We start from the raw sequence: 21075 nt of genomic DNA on the forward strand, positions 1-21075 counted from the left end.
TTGATACCAGGGAGGTTTAGCCAGTGTTCTAAGCATGTGCGCCTTTTAATTTTCACCTGCTTTCCTCTTCCTTGTTTCTTGTCCTCTGCAGGCCTTCCCAGCTAACTTCTGTTAACTCTGTCTTGAGTGCTAATCCTTTCTGTGGGTTTATACAGTTTATCAGCTGCAGCCAGAAGCTTGATATCTTGTCAGTGATTCCTGGTCAAAATACAAACACACACCCCACACCCCCCCTTCTATTTAATACATAATTAATAGAATTTAATATGTATTTAGTAGAATTCTGTTAGAAGTTACTGTAGGAAAGTTCACAGAATGGTTTGGGTTGGAAGGGACCTTAAAGCTCATCCAGTTCCAACCTGCCTGTACAGGCAGGGACACCTTTCACTAGATCAGGTTGCTCCAAGCCCCGTCCAGCCTGGCCCTGAACACTGCCAGGGATGGGGTTTCTTTGGGCAACCTGTGCCAGTGCCTCACCACCCTCATGGGTAGAATGTCTTCCTAATATCCAGTCTAAATCTACTCTCTTCCAATTTAAAGCAGTTCCCTCTTATCCTATCACTACATGTCCTTGTAAAAAGTTCCTCTCCAATTTTCTTGTAGGTCCCCTTTAGATACTGAAAGACTGTCATGAGGTCTCCCTGGAGCCTTTTGTTCTTCAGGCTGAACAAGCCCAACTCTCTCAGCCTGTCTCCATAGCTGAGGTGCTCCAGCCCCAGATCATCCTTGCAGCCCTACCCTGGACTTGTTTGAGCAGGTCCATGTCCCTCTTGTGTTGGGGCTCCAGAGCTGAATGCAGGACTGCAGATGGGGTCTCAAGTGAGCAGAGCAGAGGGGCAGAAACTTCTCTCAACCTGCTGGACATGTTCCTTTTGATGCAGCCCAGCATATGGTTGGCTTTCTGGGCACACTGCAAGTTCTTTTATTAATTAACATTTGCAGAGGTGGGCTCAGGGGTGTTCTGAGTCTTTTCTGAGAAACTGGTTCCACTTTGCACATTCTCCATTAGATTGACTTTATTTCCTCTTTGCATGTGTGTGGTTGGATAAAATTTTTTGATTTATTGCCAGAAACCAACTATCATATATTTCAGTTATCAAAGTGCTGACATCTGAGTTATCTTCATCTGCTAGCATTTAATGGTAAGTAGGTGGTAGAAATTATTTGAAATTCAAGTCATCAGTAATAGAGAAGCTTCTGCATAGATTTCCTCTTTGTTTAGTTGAGGCTAGCAATTAAAAAGGGTAAGTTCAAAAGAACCCAATACCTTTACATAAAGGAAACTACAGTTGAGAAGCATGATACTGAAAAGTCCATGAAACGATCTATGCCACCATGCTGCTATGCATTATCCTTCAGCATGCAGGAGAAAGTTAATATGTTTAATGTTTACCAAGTGTGTTTATCTTCTTTCAGCAAAAATGAAGAGAAGGACAGAACCTGAATTTAGCAGCCCCCAAAAGAAGCAGAAGAAGATAGAAGACTTGGGATTAACTCTCAGTTCTACTTCAGATGATGAAACTCAATGTAGTAATCATACTACTCAAGGTAAGGCTGGAGATAAGGTATATTCTGCTGCTGGTAATCTAAATAATAAGTAGGAATTGAACCAATGTCTCCTAAATCCTAACTGATAGCCTTCAGGGGCATACTTTCTTCAGAGGAAAACTAGATTATTGCTGTTTACAACCTTGATTTGGTGTGATTTTTTTTATTTTTTTTTTTTGATAAGCTTTTTTTTAAAAAAAAAACACCAAACCACAACAACCCTCATGTAAACAGTTTGGTCTGGAAACTGCATGAATTCAGAAATAGAAAATAGAATATTAGGAAGGTGACAGTGCATGGTCCAAAGCAGTAAAAGTTCTTGTAATACATGAGCAGCATTAGTCTCTTCAGTCCCAGCAGTTATTTCTGTTTTGGAAGCTTTAGTAATGAGGAGCTGTGGGTGTTGTGCCATAAAGAAACATAATAATCTCTCATTGTTTAAAAAATAAAAATTTAATTATCTTCCCCACCTGCAGAAATGTGATACATTGAGATGAATACAAAGGGCGGGTTGACTGGAACTCCTGCATTGTAGCACCATTGCTTTTACTGGCTCAGCGTGGTTTGGGGTGGGAGTTGTGAGAGCTCACAGGTGTTTGGTCTCAGAAAGAAAAAAGTAGGCAATTCATTTACTTAAGTTGGAGTGTGCTTTCTCACCTGAAGCTTGGGGTATGCCAAAGATGGGGCAAGTAACCTACACAGTTGGTGTTGCTGTTGCAGAGTGCTTTAAACTCTCTCAGGATGGTACTTCAGGTTGCCTCATGGTCATATCTGCTACTTCTGAGTCTTGGAATTTCCGATGGTCATAAAGTATTAGTGAGAAAGGGCCTGAAGATATAAAGAAGCCTTCATCTTATGAAAGTGAAAGGGGATGTGTATGGAAGATAAGTTTGGGAATAGTCATAGTGACAGGGTGTGTATGGCGGTCTATCAAGGCTGGAGGTGAGTGAGGAGGTCAGAGGTGTGGGGTGTGAGAGCTTAGGGTAAGGAATGCTGTGTGAACTCAGGGCTGAGCTAAAAAATTCAAACCAATATTTTTTCTTTTTCACCCTTTTGATTACTGAGTTCATATGTGGGTCAAAGTCTGTGAGCCTTAATGTTTAAGAAACAAGTTGATACAGTTCAAGGACAACATTTTAGATAGGGTTAATTGTTTAGCAGTCTGTTACACCCATTGTAGTTTCTGATGAAAGCAAGAAGGTTGGGTTAGAGAAGTGATTTAACATTAGCTAGGCATGGTCTAGCTAATGTTAAAAGCAAGGAGAATTGTGATATATGTAGTGGGTGTTGTGTTTGAGGCACATCATGAGCCTCTGGAAGATAAGACACAGCTCAAAAGCAGGCAGCAAAGTTAGTTGAAACCATGTATTGGAGAAGCAGAAACTGACCCTAAAGCAAAAACCTTTGTGATCCTGTTGATTTTGAAAACCTTTGTGAAGGAAAGAGAAATGTAGCTTGTGTGACAGCCGTTTGAAAATCAAGATGGAATTGGGTACAGGCAGAGCTTCGTTGTGCATTGCCCATGAAGGCTTTCTTTGCTGCATCAGTTTCAGGTGACAAAAGCTTATTTTGAGTGCCTGCTGTGTGTGGTGGTACTTTTTACCTTGATTGGACCATTGGCTTGATTAACTTCTTTCTCAAACCTTTGTCTCTGTCATGGTATTTTTAAACTACATGGGTGTCTTCTAATGTTGTCTTTCACTTGGGTTTGTATGCATCAGGAAACTCTAGAGGTGAAAAACTGTCTTGTTTACTGTAGTGAACTTGGGGATCTTTGCTACTGAGGTATGTAGTGGAGTCAAACTGAAGTTTAATATGGGGACTAAAGGATTCAACTCTTCTTCCTGCAGTATTGGCCATTTGGTAGATGCTGTGTACTTGATGTGTAATTTTGGTTAAGTTAGGGATGTGTTTACACCTGTTGTTAGGTAGGAAAATCCAGTGTGTTTTGTCAAGGTGTCAGTAAGTGTCATTATTCTTGGGAAAGGATCTCTGTGGACTTTCTCAACTCCTCAAGGCCACTGCAAAGGTAAGGCACGCTGCAGTGGGCTATCATGGTGATGCTGTGGGCTGCTCTTCTGCTGTAAGGGGGTCTGGCATCTATTGGCTCACAGAGGTTTTGTGTGTGCCTGAGACAGAGGGGCAGATAACCAGGTGTTGGTTCTACATAGCACATTTGACGTACTGAAGTGTCCTCTGTGTGTGTGTTTCGAGAGGATTTAATGAGTCACACTGTATAGTTCTTAATGTGTTTAATGAAATGTCTTCCATTTTTATACTCGCTTTTCTCACTTTTTTTTTATATGTTTGTTTTCAGAGTCTTCCAGTAGCAGCAGTGGGTCTGAGAGTGAGAACGATGAAAAAAGACCAGTCTTCAGCAATGAGTTCAAACAAGACTCTCTTGTGGAGGGTACTTCATCTCGCTACTCAATGTATAACAGTGTCTCCCAAAAGCTCATGGTAGGTCAAAATAATTTGGACCAAACTCTTAGGATGTGATGAGAGCAAAGTGAAAAGAACAGTCTGTTTTAAAAGATTTTTGATTCTGATTTTGATCCTCCTTGTATCAGGGTTCTCTGCTGCTTTGTGCCAGCTGCTGAGCAGCTAGGGGAGTCTGGGAGAGCTTGCCTGAAAGGGGATCTGCTAAAAAATAGTTGATTCATATCCAAGGCCTGGGAGCAGAGCGGTGAATGTGAAGGGAAGGACCTCTGTGTCAGGCAGCTTGCTGAACTTGGAAAAAAAGAGTCCTACCATGTTATTTTGCAATGCTTGTATTGGCAAATGCCTTGTGAGAAAGGCCTTAACAAAGTCTGTGATTGACATTAATTTGTTTGGTGTTGGAGGCTGGCTGGCATACACTTGTAGAATTGCTACCTTAATTATTATGGTATTCCAAGTATTGCTACTCTGCTTTATGTAGGGCCAGAAATTCTGTGGAAAGGCAGGGAATTGTGAACAATGGCAGCTGTGACAACTGAACTTTAAAGGTGATCACTTGGACTGCCCATTGTTAGTATGGGGAATAAAGAACTTCTAGGAAGTTCTAAGAAAATGGTCATGGTAGTCCCAAATCTAGCAACTCGTTCCTGAGTTTAAAGGCAATAGTAGGCTGTAAAAAAGAGGAGTGTTTTTCAGCACATGCTGTTACAGTTATTTCCTGATATAAACTTTGTCACTGTGGTATCACAAGTATCTTGTAATCCTGAAAGAATTTCTGTTCTTGATAACAGAAACAAAAATGTTATTTCTAAGGGCAGCAGAGAAGATGACATGTATAGTTGTGTATTACTTGAAATAAACAGGAGGCTTGACACTTGACTGGGGACTGAATTTGGGTCTCTCTTTGTTCTGTGCTGGTGCCATACTCACAAGAGCAGGGGTCAGCCATCTTTCCAAGATGGTAGGCCTGCTTGTACCTGCCTTTGCCAAGTTAGAAGTTCAGTCTTCTGCTAGAAGCTGGGAAGTGCTAGCTGTTGCTAGGAGTGGGAACAGAGAGATACTGCCTCTGAAGGAGTGGAATGCTGCTGACCAGCAGGATTATACCTCTACATGAAAAAAGAACTTTCTTGCTCAGATCAAAACTCAATGGGATCCAGAGCCTGAGAGCTGCTGATTGTGCCTCTGCAGATCAGTCCTGTTGCAGATCTTTCAGAATCTGTTCACGTGCAATTTTGGCACTGGGCTACAGTGTGCTGATTCTAGCAGAAGACTATCTTTCACTTGGAAAGTTCTCTCTGAGCCAGTCAGGATGTGTCCTTTCAGTCGCCACCATGCAGGAGCTTTTGCTACTGGGTTCAGGAGGCTTTTGTTTGTAAGGCCTCATAAATGTGAATGTAAAGATTGATGTGATATCAAGTCTGGTTGAATGATATGGTAGCATTAGGTACATAAAAAGAAAACAGTCCTTGATTACTAGATGTGCAATATTCTGTCCTCAGAAAACCAGTGTATAACAGGCTAGGCGGCTGTCACATTTGGTGTACGTACTTCAAGGTCCGATTTAGATCCAGACAGAAAAGGCAATGGAAAAACACCATGTACCTTTGTATAAAACCTATCAGATGTTCTTGTGTGGCTTGTCATACAGACTGGTAATAAACAATGTTTTTGTTGCTTCTAACAGGAAGGGCTATATGAATAACATTAATTCAAGGTGGAACTTGGGGATTAAGTCTTTTATTTACTTATTGTCTTGTAGATGCATAGTAGAGGGAGTGAAATTGATTGCATTCATGCTTTTGTTGTTCTCTTGTTGCTAAAATTTATGAGGAGAAAAGCCTGAGAAACTAGCAGTTAATGAACATACTTCTTTTAACCTAAGAGATGGGAATGTATCTTGCATTCCTCCATGAGTTTTAGGTGAATTTTTAACTGATGCTTGAAATGTATGTGCCTGCACGTTCACAACCAAGAATATCATCACAACATGCATTTTTTCGTGTGCCAGCGTCTTCTGTTTTATAAACCTTCTGTGCTTATTGAACACTGTTGTGAATGGCTCCAGGCTCCTCACTACTTCTCCCTCTGAGCAAGCAAATTATTGAACCTTTTGTAGTTTGCTGTCATCTCAAACATTATTCTTCAGCTCTAGTTTTCTTGTGTGAAAGTGAAGTTAACTCAATATCAAGTTCTAAAACCACAACTGAGATTAAAAATGCTCAATGCCTTCAAGTCATTTTAGGGTGATATGCCACTTTCCCTGCTATGTTTTGACCCCAGTACTAGTACATAAACTCAAGTGCACTTGCCTGAGTGTGCTCCTTTTGCTTTCTTTACAGGCCAAGATGGGCTTCCGGGAAGGAGAAGGTCTGGGAAAATACGGCCAAGGCAGGAAGGATATTGTTGAGGCCTCCAACCAGAAGGGAAGGAGAGGCTTTGGGCTGACCCTCAAAGGATTTGATGGGGAGCTCAATATTGATTGGCAGGATGAGCCAGAGGTAAGTACGTAGTATTTTGAATCCCATTTCTGTTGCTGTGTTCAGGATTTCCCCTTTAGGGGTGATGTTCAGTGTTGTCTGGTACAACTGGCTACCATTAAGTGGCTCCTATGGGTACACCCAGGCCTTATTTTGTCCCAGAACAGCATGGCAAAACTTGTTCTGTATCATGTGTTAAAGTTCTGGCACAAAACTAGTTTCAGGTAGATTGTTGCTGTGGTCTGTAGGATTTGTGTCTGAGTGTGGAGTAGTGAATGTGACGGGTAAACCCTAAAGAGCTTGAAAGCAAATCTAATTTTTATTTGTATATCATTTTTCATGTCTGTGTAGGTGACTTAAAAAAGAATTATTTCTGTTTAATAGTCCCAAATAAAATGTTCAGATGTTTTATTTCTATGTCCTGTCAAGCTTTTAACAGGAAAGAACACTGGGAAATAGAAATCACAGAATCATAGAATGGTCTGGATTGGAAGGGACCTTAAAGCTCCTTCAGTTACAACCCGCCTGCTATGGGCAGGGACACCTTCCACTATACCAGGTTGCTCCAAGCCCCGTCCAACCTGGCCTTGAACACTGCCAGGGATGGGGCAGCCGCACATTCTCTGGGCAACCTGTGCCAGTGCCTCACCATCCTTACAGTGAAGAATTTCTTCCTAATATCTAATCTAAATGTCCCTCTTTCAGTTTAAAACCATTCCCCCTTGTATAAAGTCCCTCTCCAAATTTCTTGTAGTCCCCCTTTAAGGACTGGAAGGACAGTAACCCAGAAGGTCCTAGCCATTGTTAGTCAAGGGCAGCATCACTTGTCCAGTCGTATATGGTGCACGTTATAGTACTTCACTCTCCATTCTTTGAATTGTTTTCAGTAGTTGAAAAGAATATCGGAGATTATTCCCTGAGAGCCAGGAATTTGAGACCTGTTCTGTAGGCTCGTTGGTTTAGGTCTCATTCTCCAGTGTGTTTCTGCAGCTCACAGCAGTTAACTGTTCTATATGATTAACCCTTGTGGATGATACTACTATAATAAATATAAGGTCAGTAGATCTTAGCAGCCTCTCTTTGTAGAGAAGTAGCATCACTTCAATTTTAACTGCAAAAAAAAAATCCTTTCTGTCATCTTAGAAGTGTTTTAAGCCTGTATTTTGTAACTCTCTCTTTTGCAGTGTCTCTAAAATGCACCTTAGGAACCTTCTCTAGGCTTTTGATTTGTTTGATTATCAGACTCTAATGAGAGGAGAGTGGTGTGGGGAGGTTTGTGTTTGAGTTTTATTTAGTTTAAAAAAAAATTAAATCCAAACATATAATATTTTAGAGTAGGAGAAAAAGAACTGTATGTTTGGCCCCAAAGTCATGGCGTAACACTTTATGCTAGGTTTGGGAGGCAAACCTTCAGGGAGCAATTAGTTGTTATATTTTGCTAGCAAAAACATCTTTGGCTCTTCCCACATCTTGCATTTGCAGCCTAGTGCCTACGAGGAGGTAGACTGGTGCCTTGAGTGTACCACGGAAATCCCTGATGCCCAGGAGCTGAAGGAGTGGATGACTGTGGGGAAGGTAATTTTTTACATCTCAGTACTTAACCAGCCCAAGACAACACAGGACTGCTCAGCCTGAAACAATTGGCTTGTCACGGAGTTGTAGAACAACCTAGACTGGAGGGAACCTCTGGAGATTGCTGGTGCAGTTTCGTGCTTAAAACAGGTCCAACTACATCAAATTGCTCAAGGCTTTGTTTGAGTTTTGAGTATGCCTATGGATGGATGTTTCACAACCTGTTCATCTGTTTCAGTGTTTGATAACCCAGTTGATGAAATAAAATTTCTGCATGGCTAACTGGCAACTTTTTTTATGTGCAGATTGTGTCCATTGTTTCTTTTCCTGTTGCTGTTCATTTCTGAGAGTCTAGGTCAAGCTTCTGTGTTTCCTGCCATTAGGTACTTGTAGACAGCAGTGGGATGTCCAGTTCTCCATTCTGAACACATTGTTCTCTCAGTCTCTCCTCATACACCAGGTGCTTCTGCACCCTTGTTGTCCTGGTGGCCCTTTTGCTGATCTTATTCCAGTATATGTCTTGTGCTGGGGGTGTGTGTGTGCTAAACTGGCTGCAGTATTCCACATGTATTCTCAGGATGCCTAACAGGGAAGAATAATTCCTCAGCCTGCTGGCTATGCTTTTGCTAATATAGCCTATTATGTGTTTGGCAGCCTTTATCCATTACTGGCACATGTTGCGTTCTGAAATGATATTCTGAAATGCATTCCGATATCTTTGCTAATTGTTATCTGTGTTCTTATCCTGTTCCAGAGGAAGATGGTGATTGAAGATGAGACAGAGTTCTGTAGTGAAGAGCTTTTACATAATGTCCTGCAGTGCAAGGTGAGTCCCTTCCTTTAGAGGTGAACTGAAAGTTTGGGAAGTAAGTGAAATATTGAAAAGGATTAAGTAGTTTACTCAGGTGATTGTCAAGAGCTTAGAACATCCTCTTTCACCTCCATGCCATTGGTATGACCTAGAACCTGGCTGTTACTGTCTGTTCAGCAACCTGGTTTGCACCTTGGCCTTCAAATTGATGAATGAAAAGAGTCTCCTTTTCTTAGTTGGACTGAAAGGCTGAAGACTTGAATAAGCTAAGGAAATAAACTCCCTTTTCTTCTGTTGTATATTCCATCTTCTCTCCTAGATTTTTATCATGCCCTTCTAGATTGCAGTGAAGTGTGAGTCTGTGTATATGTACAACAGAAATACCTTGTAGGCTAGGACTGCTTTTGAAGTGGCTAATCACATTGTCAGGCTCTGGAACTATCAGTACAAAGTTCTTCAGTATCACTAAATTTGCTTAAGAACTGGGGTGGCTTAGAAGAAGACTGAGTATCATCATGTGATATTAAAAATCATTCTATATTGGTGAACCAAACCCTGCATGGAGTTTGCTTTTTAAGGAGAGAAGCATGAGGGTAGCAAATGCTCATGCCTACCTGTCCTTCAAGCCTGTGTCAAGTCCAGCTCAATTTTGTTTCTGTCCGCAGAGTGTATTTGATGAGCTGGATGGCGAAGAAATGCGTCGAGCCCGAACAAGGTCTAACCCGTATGAGATGATCCGTGGAGTTTTTTTCCTGAACAGGTTTGCAAAACTTCTAGTAGCATAGTCCCTTTCCTGTTTACGTCCACTTTCAGCCATGGGAGTCAAGGTCGAAACTCAATAGGTCCTTATGTATGTGATCACAGGGCTGCAATGAAGATGGCAAATATGGACCATGTCTTTGACTACATGTTTACGAACCCGAAGGACTTCCATGGGGTGAGGGCCTTTATTTAACCTTCAAATAGCGATGCTTTCTCAGAATGGGGAAGGTGGGGAGAAAAGAGAATCCGTAGGATACTAGCTGTGAAAACAGGTGCTTGAAAGAGACTTCTCTGACTGAGTAGTGTAGTTCATGGTGTATCTGGTTTGACTGCTGGGAGCTGTTTCTGGGCCAGTAGAATTTCATCAGTTTCCTTTGCAGAGGCCTTTGATAAAGGAGCGAGATGCAGAGCTGCTCTACTTTGCTGATGTGTGTGCTGGTCCTGGAGGCTTCTCGGAGTATGTCCTGTGGAGGCGGAAGTGGCATGCGAAAGGATTTGGCATGACCTTGAAAGGACCAAATGATTTTAAACTAGAGGACTTCTATTCTGCCTCCAGTGAGCTCTTTGAACCTTATTATGGTATGTAGTGCATGTGTGTTACCTGATGTTTTTGCTTATGCTGCAGCAAGAGTGGGGCTGGTACTGGGATCTAAGAGAAGCCTGTTTATAGGGAACTGTTTTGCAACGTAGGACAGGGCTGTCATCCGAGAGAGTTTGGGATTGGCGAGCTTGCATATCAAGTCACATTTCTGCACTTCTTTCAAGTCTGCTCTGGGAATGTGTGTCCTGTTATCATAATTGGTACTTGAGTGCTTTGCTTATCTGAACATTGTAAAGTGCTTTAAGTTTACTTGACAGTATTTTTCCCAGTTCACTGATGCCAGCCTGGAACACAGTGAGATGACTTACCATAGCATCACAGAATGGTTTGGGTTGAAAGGTACCTTAAAGACCATCTAATTCCAACCCCTTCCCATGGGCAGGGACGCTCCCACCAGGCCAGGGGGCTCAAAGCCCCATCCAGCCTAGCCTTGAACACTGCCAAGGATGGGACAGCCACAGCTTCTCTGGGCAACCTGTGCCAGGGCTTAACATCCTCATAGTAAAGAGTTTCTTCCTAATGTCTAATCTAAATCTTTCAGTTTAACACATTTGCCTCTCATCCTATCACTACATTTCCTGATGAAGTCCCTCCCTTTCCTGTAGACCCCCTTAAAAAAATACTGGAAGGCTGCTGTAAGGTCTCCCCAGAGGCTTCCTGTCTAGGATAAGCCACCTCAAATCTCTCAGCTTGTCCTCACAGGGAAGGTGCTCCAGTGTCCTGACTTGCCCGAAGGTCTATTAGCAGCACCAGAGATGGAAATCTTGCCTTACTGGCAGTATGCTTCTATATTGGACCTCCCTTGGTCTGCTTTGGTAATTGATTGTGGGCTCTTAGTAAAAACAAATAAACCAGATTTGGGCTAGAGGCTGCATCTGAATCACTGTGACTAAGTGAACTTCTCAGTCTGAAGAGGTTTAAGCTAACATGTTTTACTTTTGAGTCAGACTAAGCTGGTGTACACAGATGATTGCTGCATCTCACCTTGTGGATGGTAACTTGTTAAGCATGGTCATATGCTTGAGCCCTCTTTCTGCATAGCCTCTAGGAAGAGGAAGGGAAACGCAAGGATTGCTAATATTCCTGCTTCTTACTTCACACTGTATAAAGGAAATCAGAGTGTGAATGTATTGTAGATAAGAAGGTTTGCTTTTCCATTATTGTGCTTCCCCCCTGCTTCCCTCAACCACTGACTCTTTTTGACTGCCACTTTTGACACCTGACCACGAACTGTTGGAAAATGGTTAGCACTTCAGGATTAGATCTGTTCAAGGGAAGGTTCATGGCAAGGGCAGCAAGGCAGATAAACACTTTGTTTTAACAGTTGCAGCATTTGGATCTTCATAACTCACTGCAAACTGGTGTTCTTACGGAGAGGAGGAGATGCCTTGAGAAATGAATAGCCCAATGACTTTGATGCATTTTCTTGATCTGTCTGTTACACTCTGAAATCTAGTGAGAAGTGTACAAACTCTTATAGTGATGGGAAGGAAGTAGACTACTGTGATACCTGTGAAGAATGGTCACATATTCTGGTGTCACTTCACTTACTGACAGGATGATTGATGAGGAATTTAGTTATCAGAGCATTATAATGCATCCTGAACTCCACAGCTTTCTAGTCTTCCAGTTCAGTTAATAGAACTGTAGTTGCAGAAGATATATAGGGACTAATACAAAATAGAATTTCAAGGTTCTTCAGAGTTATCATTCTTGAGCTCTAGACTACACCTTAGACTAGCATTCTAAAACACCAAGCTGGAGGACAATGTATCTCTTTTTAGAAAGAAGCATATGGGAAAACTGCAAACACTCATGCACAAACCTTATTTCCTTTTATAAACTTCTTCAGAGGGTTATTTTGGCATTGCTTTTTTTAAAATTCAGGATTACACTGTGTTTGGAAATAGAGTATTGTGTTTCTTTGGAATGCTTTGAATACTTTGCATAATGTTGCTAATACATAATGTAAATAATTTGCCTTGTCAGTGGTGAAAACCTGTTATTAACAGGTGAGCTGTGCAGTGAGGTTGGACCTTACATTTTTTTTTTTTTAGTAGGTTCAACTATGTGTTGTTCCTACTTGGATCTGAATATTGTGTTGTTGTGTCATCAGTTCTTATCTCGGGGAAGGGCAGCAAATGATTTGGCTTTTGCTGAGGCTAATGTACAACTCATCAGTTGAGCATGGCTATTATATGGCTTTGTCTAGCCCTGACCACACAATCTGGATAATTTTCCTAAATTAACTGGCATCTCTGGTGGTGAACAAGGGAATGTATTAATGCTTATTCTCCTCTCAAGGTCTGTGTAATTGGCTGACTAAATGTTAATTGAATACAATAGATCACCTGCACATACTGATCTTTTGTCAGAACTTGCAGACATGTTAGTAATTGTCTCTTCTGCTTCCCTTAGGAGAGGGAGGGATTGATGGAGATGGAGACATCACTCGCCCAGAGAACATTACAGCTTTCCGGAATTTTGTTTTGGACAATACTGATCAAAAGGGAGTGCATTTCTTAATGGCTGATGGGGTTGGTCCATTTCTTTTTCTTCTTGCTCTAATGACCAAAAATGTTACCTCAGTCTGCATATAGTAGGATATTTGACATGTGTCCATAGTTACAATGTGAAGTTCTTCAAGGCATGTCATTAAAATTCCCGGTGGCAGTGGTTTTTGTCTGAAAGAAACAGAAATGACCATAATTCTGTGATATAGCTGCACAGAATCCTTTGGTTGACTGACAGATGTGTGGATATACTAATCACATGCTACGTGCTTTGCAGGGTTTCTCAGTGGAGGGTCAGGAGAATCTGCAAGAAATTCTGAGCAAACAGCTCATGCTTTGCCAGTTCCTTACAGCACTGTCCATTGTCCGGACAGGTATGTTTTATCCATTCATCTTCTTCCTCATTCTCAAAGATGTAGGTGGAATTGTGGAAGAATATTAACATTCTATGAAGTCCACTCTGCAGTGAGGCTTAGTTGCACAGAATTGAATGTGTACATGTACATCCTGAGATGGTTGTCACAAAGCAAAGAGAACTGGGACAGATATATCTGTCTATCACGCTTTAATTACAAGCATGAGGTAAAATGCATTAGTTTAAAGCTCTTACAATATGTTATGTAGAAGACTTGGGCTAAGGTCACTGGTGTGATAACTGGACATTATATCTGAGTTTTATGGCACTAGCTGGACCAACTGCTTCCTGAATACTCTAGCAGTACTCTCTGGTTGGAACAAAGTGTAGTGTTTATCCAGTTCATCCTTGCCTCTAACTTGTGTTTTTTCTCCTTTAAATATGCCATCTCTGTGATCAGAACAAGATGATGCCTCACATTGTCTTAGCTATACCTTATTGTTGCCGAATGATGGACATGACAGCTCCATCTGGTTTTGATGACTCCCTTCTGCTGAATACAGTTAGCCTTTGGCATTGCTACAGAAGATAAAAACGCTCATTAAGTTATCATTTATCTTGTGCCCTATGTTTAGAAGTACCTAAGGCGATGATCTATGTGGCAGTAGTCTCAAATGTGATGTGGGAAAAGGAGCAATCTTCTTTAAGTGTTTCCTGTCTGGATAGGTAACAGCTCTGTAAGACTGCTTTTTCCTTGGGGAAATTGTGAATCTTGTTTGAAGGCAAGGGGCAACACAGACCCTTTTCTTTCTAGATGGCGAGTTATTCTATTTAGATAACATCTGTTAGTTTTCTTCTCCAGGCTGAGGTTTCTTGTTGCACATATTAGAGCTCAGGTTCCATTGAGACTTTTGCATAGCATGCTGCCATGCTATAGGGCACAGTTTGGGCCTGGAAGGAGAAGATGGGGGCATGGAGAAAAGATTTGCTCATGAGAGAGCATGCATACTGATTTGATCCTGGTCAGGAAAATGCTTTTTGCTGTGCTGCAGAAATATGAGGAAGATGGTTCATGGAGCCCCACTGGCCCGCTTCAGGAGTATGGTTTAGTTGCTGTTTAATTGTATAAAAATAGTCTTACCAGTTCTGCAGAAGACAAGCTTATTGAGGTGCCTGATATCTCCTTGTTCCCTTATTATCTGCTGGTATAGGTGTGCTTCTTCTGGTTTGTTTTTTTTTGTTGTTTTTTTTGTTTGTTTGTTTCCCAGGAGGACATTTTGTCTGCAAAACCTTTGACCTCTTCACTCCATTCAGTGTGGGACTTATTTATCTGCTGTATTGCTGCTTTGAGCGAGTGTGTATCTTTAAACCTGTGACAAGCCGCCCTGCCAACTCAGAGAGGTGAGATTCTTGAGCATGAGGGACTGTTAAAGAAACCCTATCCTCTAAATACAGTGATAGATTGATTTGGGTAAGTCTAGTGGAAGCTCTGTGAGCTGCCTCAGTTGGCAGCTGTCTTGGAGGAGGAAACATTTCACATGCTTAGCAAATTATGATTTTTGACAAGGTAAAGAAGATGCTGGCCAAATTACCTTTCTGGGGAGAAAGCAGTTGAACTGTTTTGCATGAAACAACTGTGGTTCCAGTCAAGCTAGCACATACTGTATGTGTTATCATTGTACCTGTCAAGTTTAGCAGAATTGATTTACTACTTGAGGGAGATCTGTGGGGCTTTTCAATAGGGCTGAGTTTCCCAGTCTTTCCAGAGCATAGGAAATGTATAATGACTTTGTGATAGGTAAGATTGCACCTTCCTAGGGATACCCAGGAGGAAAAAAATCCTGTGATTTGGGAAACTGTCCTGATAATGGGAGTGTGGCTAAAAAGTTAGTTGTGTGGAAGATGTGAACCCATGTGATCTCTCTTCCTTGCTCTACAGGTACATGATATGCAAAGGCTTAAAGCTGGGAATTGATGATGTGCGGGACTATCTCTTCATGGTGAACATCAGACTCAACCAGCTGCGTAATTCAGATGTAGATGTGAACCTTGTTGTCCCACTGAATGTAATCAAAGGCGACCAGGATTTCTATGATTACATTGTCCAGTCCAATGAAAAGTGAGTGCCTGTGGGCAATGAGAGCTGCTGCCTGTAGGCAGGTTAATCAATACGGCTTTCAGATGTAGCTTCTTGCACTCCTGGAGGTACTTGTTGATGGTGCTACACTGCTCTGCTTTTGCCTTCTAGGAGGCTTAGCAGAGCAGAGGTACCTCATGCAGAGGAAAATGCTATATACTGTTAGTGACTGGCCCCTGAGTACTGTCTAGCAAAGAAAGGAGGCTACTGCCTAGTTCTTCCCAGTGGCCTTCCTGACATTTTCAATCAGGTTGGTAATGATCCATCACTGTTCTAAGGATCAGACTGGTTTCCTCCTGTTGTCCCAACACTCTTCCTTGTTTTGAACAGTAGAACAATCTTGGTGGCAGTTAACTTGCTTCCTGATTGAAACTTGTTCTCTCTTTCAGCCACTGCAAAGTTCAGATAAAGGCATTAGCAAAAATTCGTGCCTTTGTTCAAGACACGTGAGTATATTCCTCTGGCTTTTGGTGAAGACTGAATTAACCTGCTGTAAATGAATTGTTTTGCCCTTCTTTAATGTGTTCTTGACTTGAGCTGTTACTTGGCTTGGTCTTTGGAGCCAGCGAAGTAAAGAGTGCTTTTGGGTAGCTCAGTTTGAGTTATTTGCAGAAACATGTAGGTGGCTGGAGGAGTCCTGAAAGTTGATGGTCTATTATCACCTTTGTTGAGAAGGCTTCCAAGCATTGCATGATTTTCTAATTACCATAAGTGGGTCTGCTTCTCAGCAGGAATGTAAGCAGAGAAGTAACTTCCAGCTGGTATGTTCAATTCTACAGTAACCATCTGGGTGTGGTTCATAGCTCTTCATTTTCCAGGGGCAATTCAAAGCATCTAAGTTACATACCTAGAATTACCTAAAACTGATGATGGGAATTCCTTGCCTAAAACTAAAGCCATTGCAATGCATAGCTGTTTCCCTGGCGTAACTTTCCTGTTCAGGTGTCATTTAGAGATAATATGTAGTAGAAAAGTTGAGTGAGTCTGGTAGCCAGGAGTCAATCCTAACATTGAAACTGTTTTATTTCTGTGGCTTTCAGCAGGCCTTCATTACTATTTGTGAGTTGTGCTATGTACCCAGCTTTGGGAGATTAGCACAAGTTCATACTAATGAATAACTTGTGAAAATCTTGATGCCCAGTGTACTTCCATCAGATGGAGTGATAGCTGCTGATCAGTAGTGCAAGCCATGAAACATAGCTGAACATGGGCATTGGAGGCGGGTGAAGGGTGGGAAAAGAAGACAGCATCCTCTTTTGTGTAACCGTTTGAGGAACAGTGCATGTTTGTCATTCCCAAGCCAAACACTGAAAGATGTATGTCTTATAGGGCTGGGATATGTAATGCTGCAAGAGTAGGGAAGTTTCACTGTCTTAACAGTCTGCTGCCTTTATCTAGGACGCTGATGGAGCCACGGCAGGCTGAAATCCGAAAGGAGTGTCTCCAGCTATGGGGGGTAAGCAAGCTGCCAAGCGGGGAGGTCGTGAAGGTGTCTTGCTGTGGTGAAACAAGAATGGAGCTGCAGTGCAGATAGGACTTTTTATAGCCAGAGGTTTAGTATGTTGTCTTGTGGGAAAGTCAGAGACCATTTCAAGCTGTTTATGTAAGCAAACAGGATGTTTCTGATTCATTATGTGTATGGCTTAACTGAGGAGGCTTCTTTGCTGCAGTTCAGAATATTTCATCACGCACAGAGTGAACTCAGCAGCTAGTTCCCAAGCAGCAGAGCTCTCCAAAAGGTCTTGTTGAGGAGCCTGCAGTTTTCTGAGCTTTTGAATGCAGTGGGGCCATAGATCTGGAAAGCAGTTTCACAGGCTGATTGTGTGACTTCAGTGAAACAGTATTTCACCAAAACATGCATAAAATCAAAGATTTAGTCTGAAACTTTCTGAATTTGCCTGTTGTTTCCCAAGAGATCTGGTATGCCTACATTAAATGTGCAAAACACATGAGACCTTTTATTTGACAGATTACCTTATTAGGAACTGGAATGCCAAGAAAAGGGATTCAGGGGCAGGATGTTCTGTCATGTGTTGGAACCAGAAGGGTTCTTATGAATGTGTCAAAAGCCCAATACTTATCAATTATTTGGATTTGTTTTCAGATTCCTGATCAGGCTCGTGTTGCACCTTCATCTTCAGATCCAAAGTCCAAGTTCTTTGAGCTGATCCAGGTGAGACTTTACCTGGAAGCGTGTTCCAAGTCCTTTCAAACAAACAGAACCTTCCCCATAGGAATGAACAGAGGAAGAAGAAGCTAGTTCTATGGATCATTGTTCTATGTAGAAGTTTCATTTACCTACTTGTTGATGTATTGTGTCTAATCTGCTTTTTCCATACTTTGCTTTTTAGGGGATGGACATCGATACCTTCAGCTACAAACCAACACCTCTAAATTCCAGTACACTGGAGAAAATTCGCCAAGTGTTAGATTACCGGTGTATGGTTTCTGGAAGCGAGCAGAAGTTCCTCTTGGGGCTAGGGGTAAGTGTTGAGAACAGTCTGGGAGTTTTGCTGGTTCATTTCAGTGCTGCTATTCTGCCTTGCAGTTTCAAGCCCATCCTTTCCTGTCCTTAAAGGCCAGAAAGGATCCCCATCAGCAGTCCCTCAGACTAGTTATTTTATAGTTCTTTTTTGTGACTCCACTGCTTTTCGCACTAATTAACCCTGGTTTTATAATTGCAGGCTACACAGAGACCTGTACACTTTCTAGTGTCTCTAATTATCTTCACTGTCCTTTTGAAGGTGTTCTATTTCTGTTTTTTTCTGTGGGTATGAAAAGTCACTGCCAGATTAGAACAAGTGTTTTTGATCCTTTGCTGTAGAGATTAAGGTTCTTTCTTGAAAATTCTGACAAAGAAACTGCTTATGACAGCCTAGGACAAAAAAGATTCTCTGAGGGCTGTTCTGCAGTTATTCAGAGATCTCTCACCCCTGCCCTCATGAAGCTTTGGCTGAATCTGACTTTGCTTTCTACACACAGAAATCGCAGATCTACACTTGGGATGGTCGCCAGTCAGACCGCTGGACAAAGCTGGATTTGAAAACGGAGCTGCCACGAGATACCCTTCTCTCTGTGGAGATTGTTCATGAGCTGAAAGGAGAGGTAGGAGTCTATTCTCTCCTTTACCAAACGGCTGCAAACACAATGAGCAGTTTCACCTGTTCTCTGTAACATACTTCAGAATAAGTATTCCATCTGTGCCAGGTGCAAGGTTGTTTTTTTTGTATATGATCTTTAGAGAAACTCTTTTGGATTAAGTTCCGTCTTTCTGTCCAGTGCTAGAGATATGAACTCTTAACACTTTGGACCTGACACGCTACTGTTGTCATACATGCAGTAGCAGATGACATTGCCAACATGATGTAATGTGTTTATGGCTCTTTGAGTGCATAACTGCTCAGTAGTGGTTGCAGTCTTTGCCTTGGGGAAAAGATTCTCATGGTGTATTCACAGCATAAGTCACTGCTGCCTGGGACTTTACCTGTCCTCTGGCATCTCAGATGAGGATGCTGCAGTGCACACTTGCTGTGGTACCTGATAAGGAACAGAGAGCTCGTGATGGCATCTGTGGTCCTGCCCTCTCCTCTGAGACAGAACTGTGTAGTTGGGGTACAGCAGTTCTTGGAGGACGGTGTGTTACTATACAATGGGTAGCAGGGAATTGTGTGTTTCTACTGTTGAGGAAAGGTGTTTTCTTGCTAGAAGAGAATGATGTCCTGTCAAAAAATAGGCTATAAATCAAAACTAAAATATCAAAAGTCTGATCAGTAAATTTCTGTATTGCCCTCCACAGGGGAAAGCCCAGAGAAAAATCAGTGCCATCCACATCCTTGATGTCTTGGTGCTGAATGGCAGCGATGTTCGAAAGCAGCATTTCAACCAGAGGTATGTAGGATCTCGGAGAAGCTTCTTTCTTGTATGTGAGTAGGAGCAACTGAGAAACATTGTTCACAGTAGAAGGAGAACGCTGAGTACAGGGAGGCAAGTGCATTCAGCTGAAACACTGATATAAAGATGAACTGTGAATGAACCCGCTCTGAAGTTGAAGTATTTATAGCCTTTTCCAGCTGTACCTTCTCTGTGTATGAGGGCAGGTCTCGCTCCTTTCTTAGTCTGGGGTGCGTCAGGCTCAGTCTGGGTAAACTGAGCATCCGGGGAGTATGAATGAGCATAGCAGACAACAGGGTGAGGGAGAAGGAACAAGCCTCTGTTTCCTTCCTTGGGGACATGGTGTCTCTACTAGTCCTGCTTTCCTGCTGATACACCAATGTGTTCAGCAGCATGTGGGCTTGCAGTGGGAGCTATGGAGACCCATTCTGAATGGATAATAGGCAGTATCACTCAGCACTGAGCTGGGAGGACAGGGTGAAAAAAGTTGCTCAGTACTCATTAGGCTAGCAGTGGAGCATGTACTGAAGTGTCCAGTCAGTTATTCTGCTGAAACCGTTAGCTAGCTGCTGTGCCAAAGATCTTGCTAGATTCCTGGATTCTCCTTCTGTTTTCATTCAGGATTCAGCTGGCAGAGAAGTTTGTCAAAGCTGTGTCTAAACCTAGTCGGCCAGATATGAACCCCATCCGGTGAGTTGAGGACTCCTTTCTTCAGCCTGGTGTGCTTTGGTTTTGGTGTGTTGGAGGATGAAGTTAAGGAACTGAAGGAGAGTTAAATTTCAAGTTGAAATTCACAGTTATGTTCAGTGGAAAGAGGATGAAAGCCCTTAAAATATCTAAGATAAAGGTTGACAGTGGAGAAGTTGTGCCCTCCTTTCACATACCATAGTCTTGTTTTCATTACAGGTGGATTGGCTGGTGCTGATTTCAAATATGTGCTGTAGTAGGTCTATCACCCAGTTAGCTTAATCATTGCAAAGACTTCTATGTCCTTGTCTGCCCTGAAGGGTCCGCAGCAGTACAGAAATACTGACTGCTAGTATATAAATGAAGTGCTGACCAGTATTTACAATCTCCAAATACTTAGCCTGAGGAGAAGGCTTTCCTTGCAATCCCATAAAAGTTCCTGACAAAGAGCTTCAGCTTTGGTTGCTTCCTGACCTTCCATTTCATTAATTCTGCTACAGTGGAGCATAACAGCATCATTGTGCTGGGTATCAGATAGTTACTGTGAATAAAACAGCTTCTGTTTCAGAAGCTAGAAATGCTGTGATACTGTGAGAGAAGCTGGAGGAAGGGAAAGAGGATGTTCTCCTTGGTGGTTCAATGAATGATAATGAGTGGGATCTCAGTGAAACTCAAGACAGTTACAGTAACAGAAGCAGCTCAAAATGCTGGGGAGGGCTGAAGGTGAAGTAAGAAGGAGAGCTGTAGAAATGGGTTGTAGAGGGGTCCTTTCCTGCTCAAACTACTTTTTGAAGCCTGGTGCTTGTAGCAGCATGTAGGAAATAGGTGGTTAGGGTGTCAGATCAGAGGCAGTGGTTTTGAAGCTTTTTGATTGTTTGTGTCTCAGAACAACAAAACCAAAAGCAGTTTGACATAGTAAGAGTGATGGCTCCAAATAATCTTTACTAATTTTTATTTTTTTTACAAAAAGCTGTTTTTTCCTCAGGGTAAAACACGAGTTTGTGGCATCCTTGAGGACGTCGATGGTGAGGATCAGGCAGTTCAGTTTTACTGTGAGGGTAGCATGCTGAGGCCAGAACCTGCCTGGGGCTGACCTTGGTGAATTTGCCTTATGGGAAAACAAAAGCACCTGACTTTTGTTGTCATTCCTCTTCTGTATACCCAGCCTAAGGTAAAAATGCAGCGAGGAGGCTCATGCTGCTTATGAGCATGCACATATCGGGTTTTCTCAAGCAGGAGAAGTAAGGGACTGGATTGATGAGAAGGGTGGACCTCAGTCATG

At 42.2% G+C, this 21075-nt stretch overlaps 1 protein-coding gene across 5 annotated transcripts in view; it reads left to right on the plus strand.

The window, feature by feature from the left end:
- Positions 1-21075, plus strand: part of CMTR1 (cap methyltransferase 1) — a 28149-nt gene that overhangs the window by 730 nt on the left and 6344 nt on the right. For 3 of the 5 annotated variants that reach the window (XM_062629659.1, XM_062629658.1, XM_062629661.1), the window contains exons 2-20: positions 1417-1548; positions 3866-4008; positions 6327-6485; positions 7947-8039; positions 8791-8862; positions 9513-9607; positions 9712-9784; positions 9990-10188; positions 12629-12747; positions 13001-13097; positions 14347-14479; positions 15018-15197; positions 15605-15661; positions 16614-16671; positions 17320-17388; positions 17567-17698; positions 18198-18320; positions 19012-19103; positions 19728-19796. In XM_062629659.1, coding sequence (XP_062485643.1) covers positions 1422-1548; positions 3866-4008; positions 6327-6485; positions 7947-8039; positions 8791-8862; positions 9513-9607; positions 9712-9784; positions 9990-10188; positions 12629-12747; positions 13001-13097; positions 14347-14479; positions 15018-15197; positions 15605-15661; positions 16614-16671; positions 17320-17388; positions 17567-17698; positions 18198-18320; positions 19012-19103; positions 19728-19796 — 2090 coding nt within the window. In that variant the 5' untranslated portion in view covers positions 1417-1421. Of the gene's footprint in view, positions 1-272; positions 1549-3865; positions 4009-6326; positions 6486-7946; positions 8040-8790; positions 8863-9512; positions 9608-9711; positions 9785-9989; positions 10189-12628; positions 12748-13000; positions 13098-14346; positions 14480-15017; positions 15198-15604; positions 15662-16613; positions 16672-17319; positions 17389-17566; positions 17699-18197; positions 18321-19011; positions 19104-19727; positions 19797-21075 lie in introns of those variants that run through there. The other 2 variants (XM_062629660.1, XM_062629657.1) reach the window with 2 other exon arrangements.

This window comes from Pezoporus occidentalis, unplaced genomic scaffold, assembly GCF_034315485.1.
Source record: "Pezoporus occidentalis ecotype Australia unplaced genomic scaffold, CSIRO_AGI_Poc_V1 ctg34, whole genome shotgun sequence".
In the NCBI taxonomy this organism is placed as follows: Eukaryota; Metazoa; Chordata; class Aves; order Psittaciformes; family Psittacidae; genus Pezoporus; species Pezoporus occidentalis.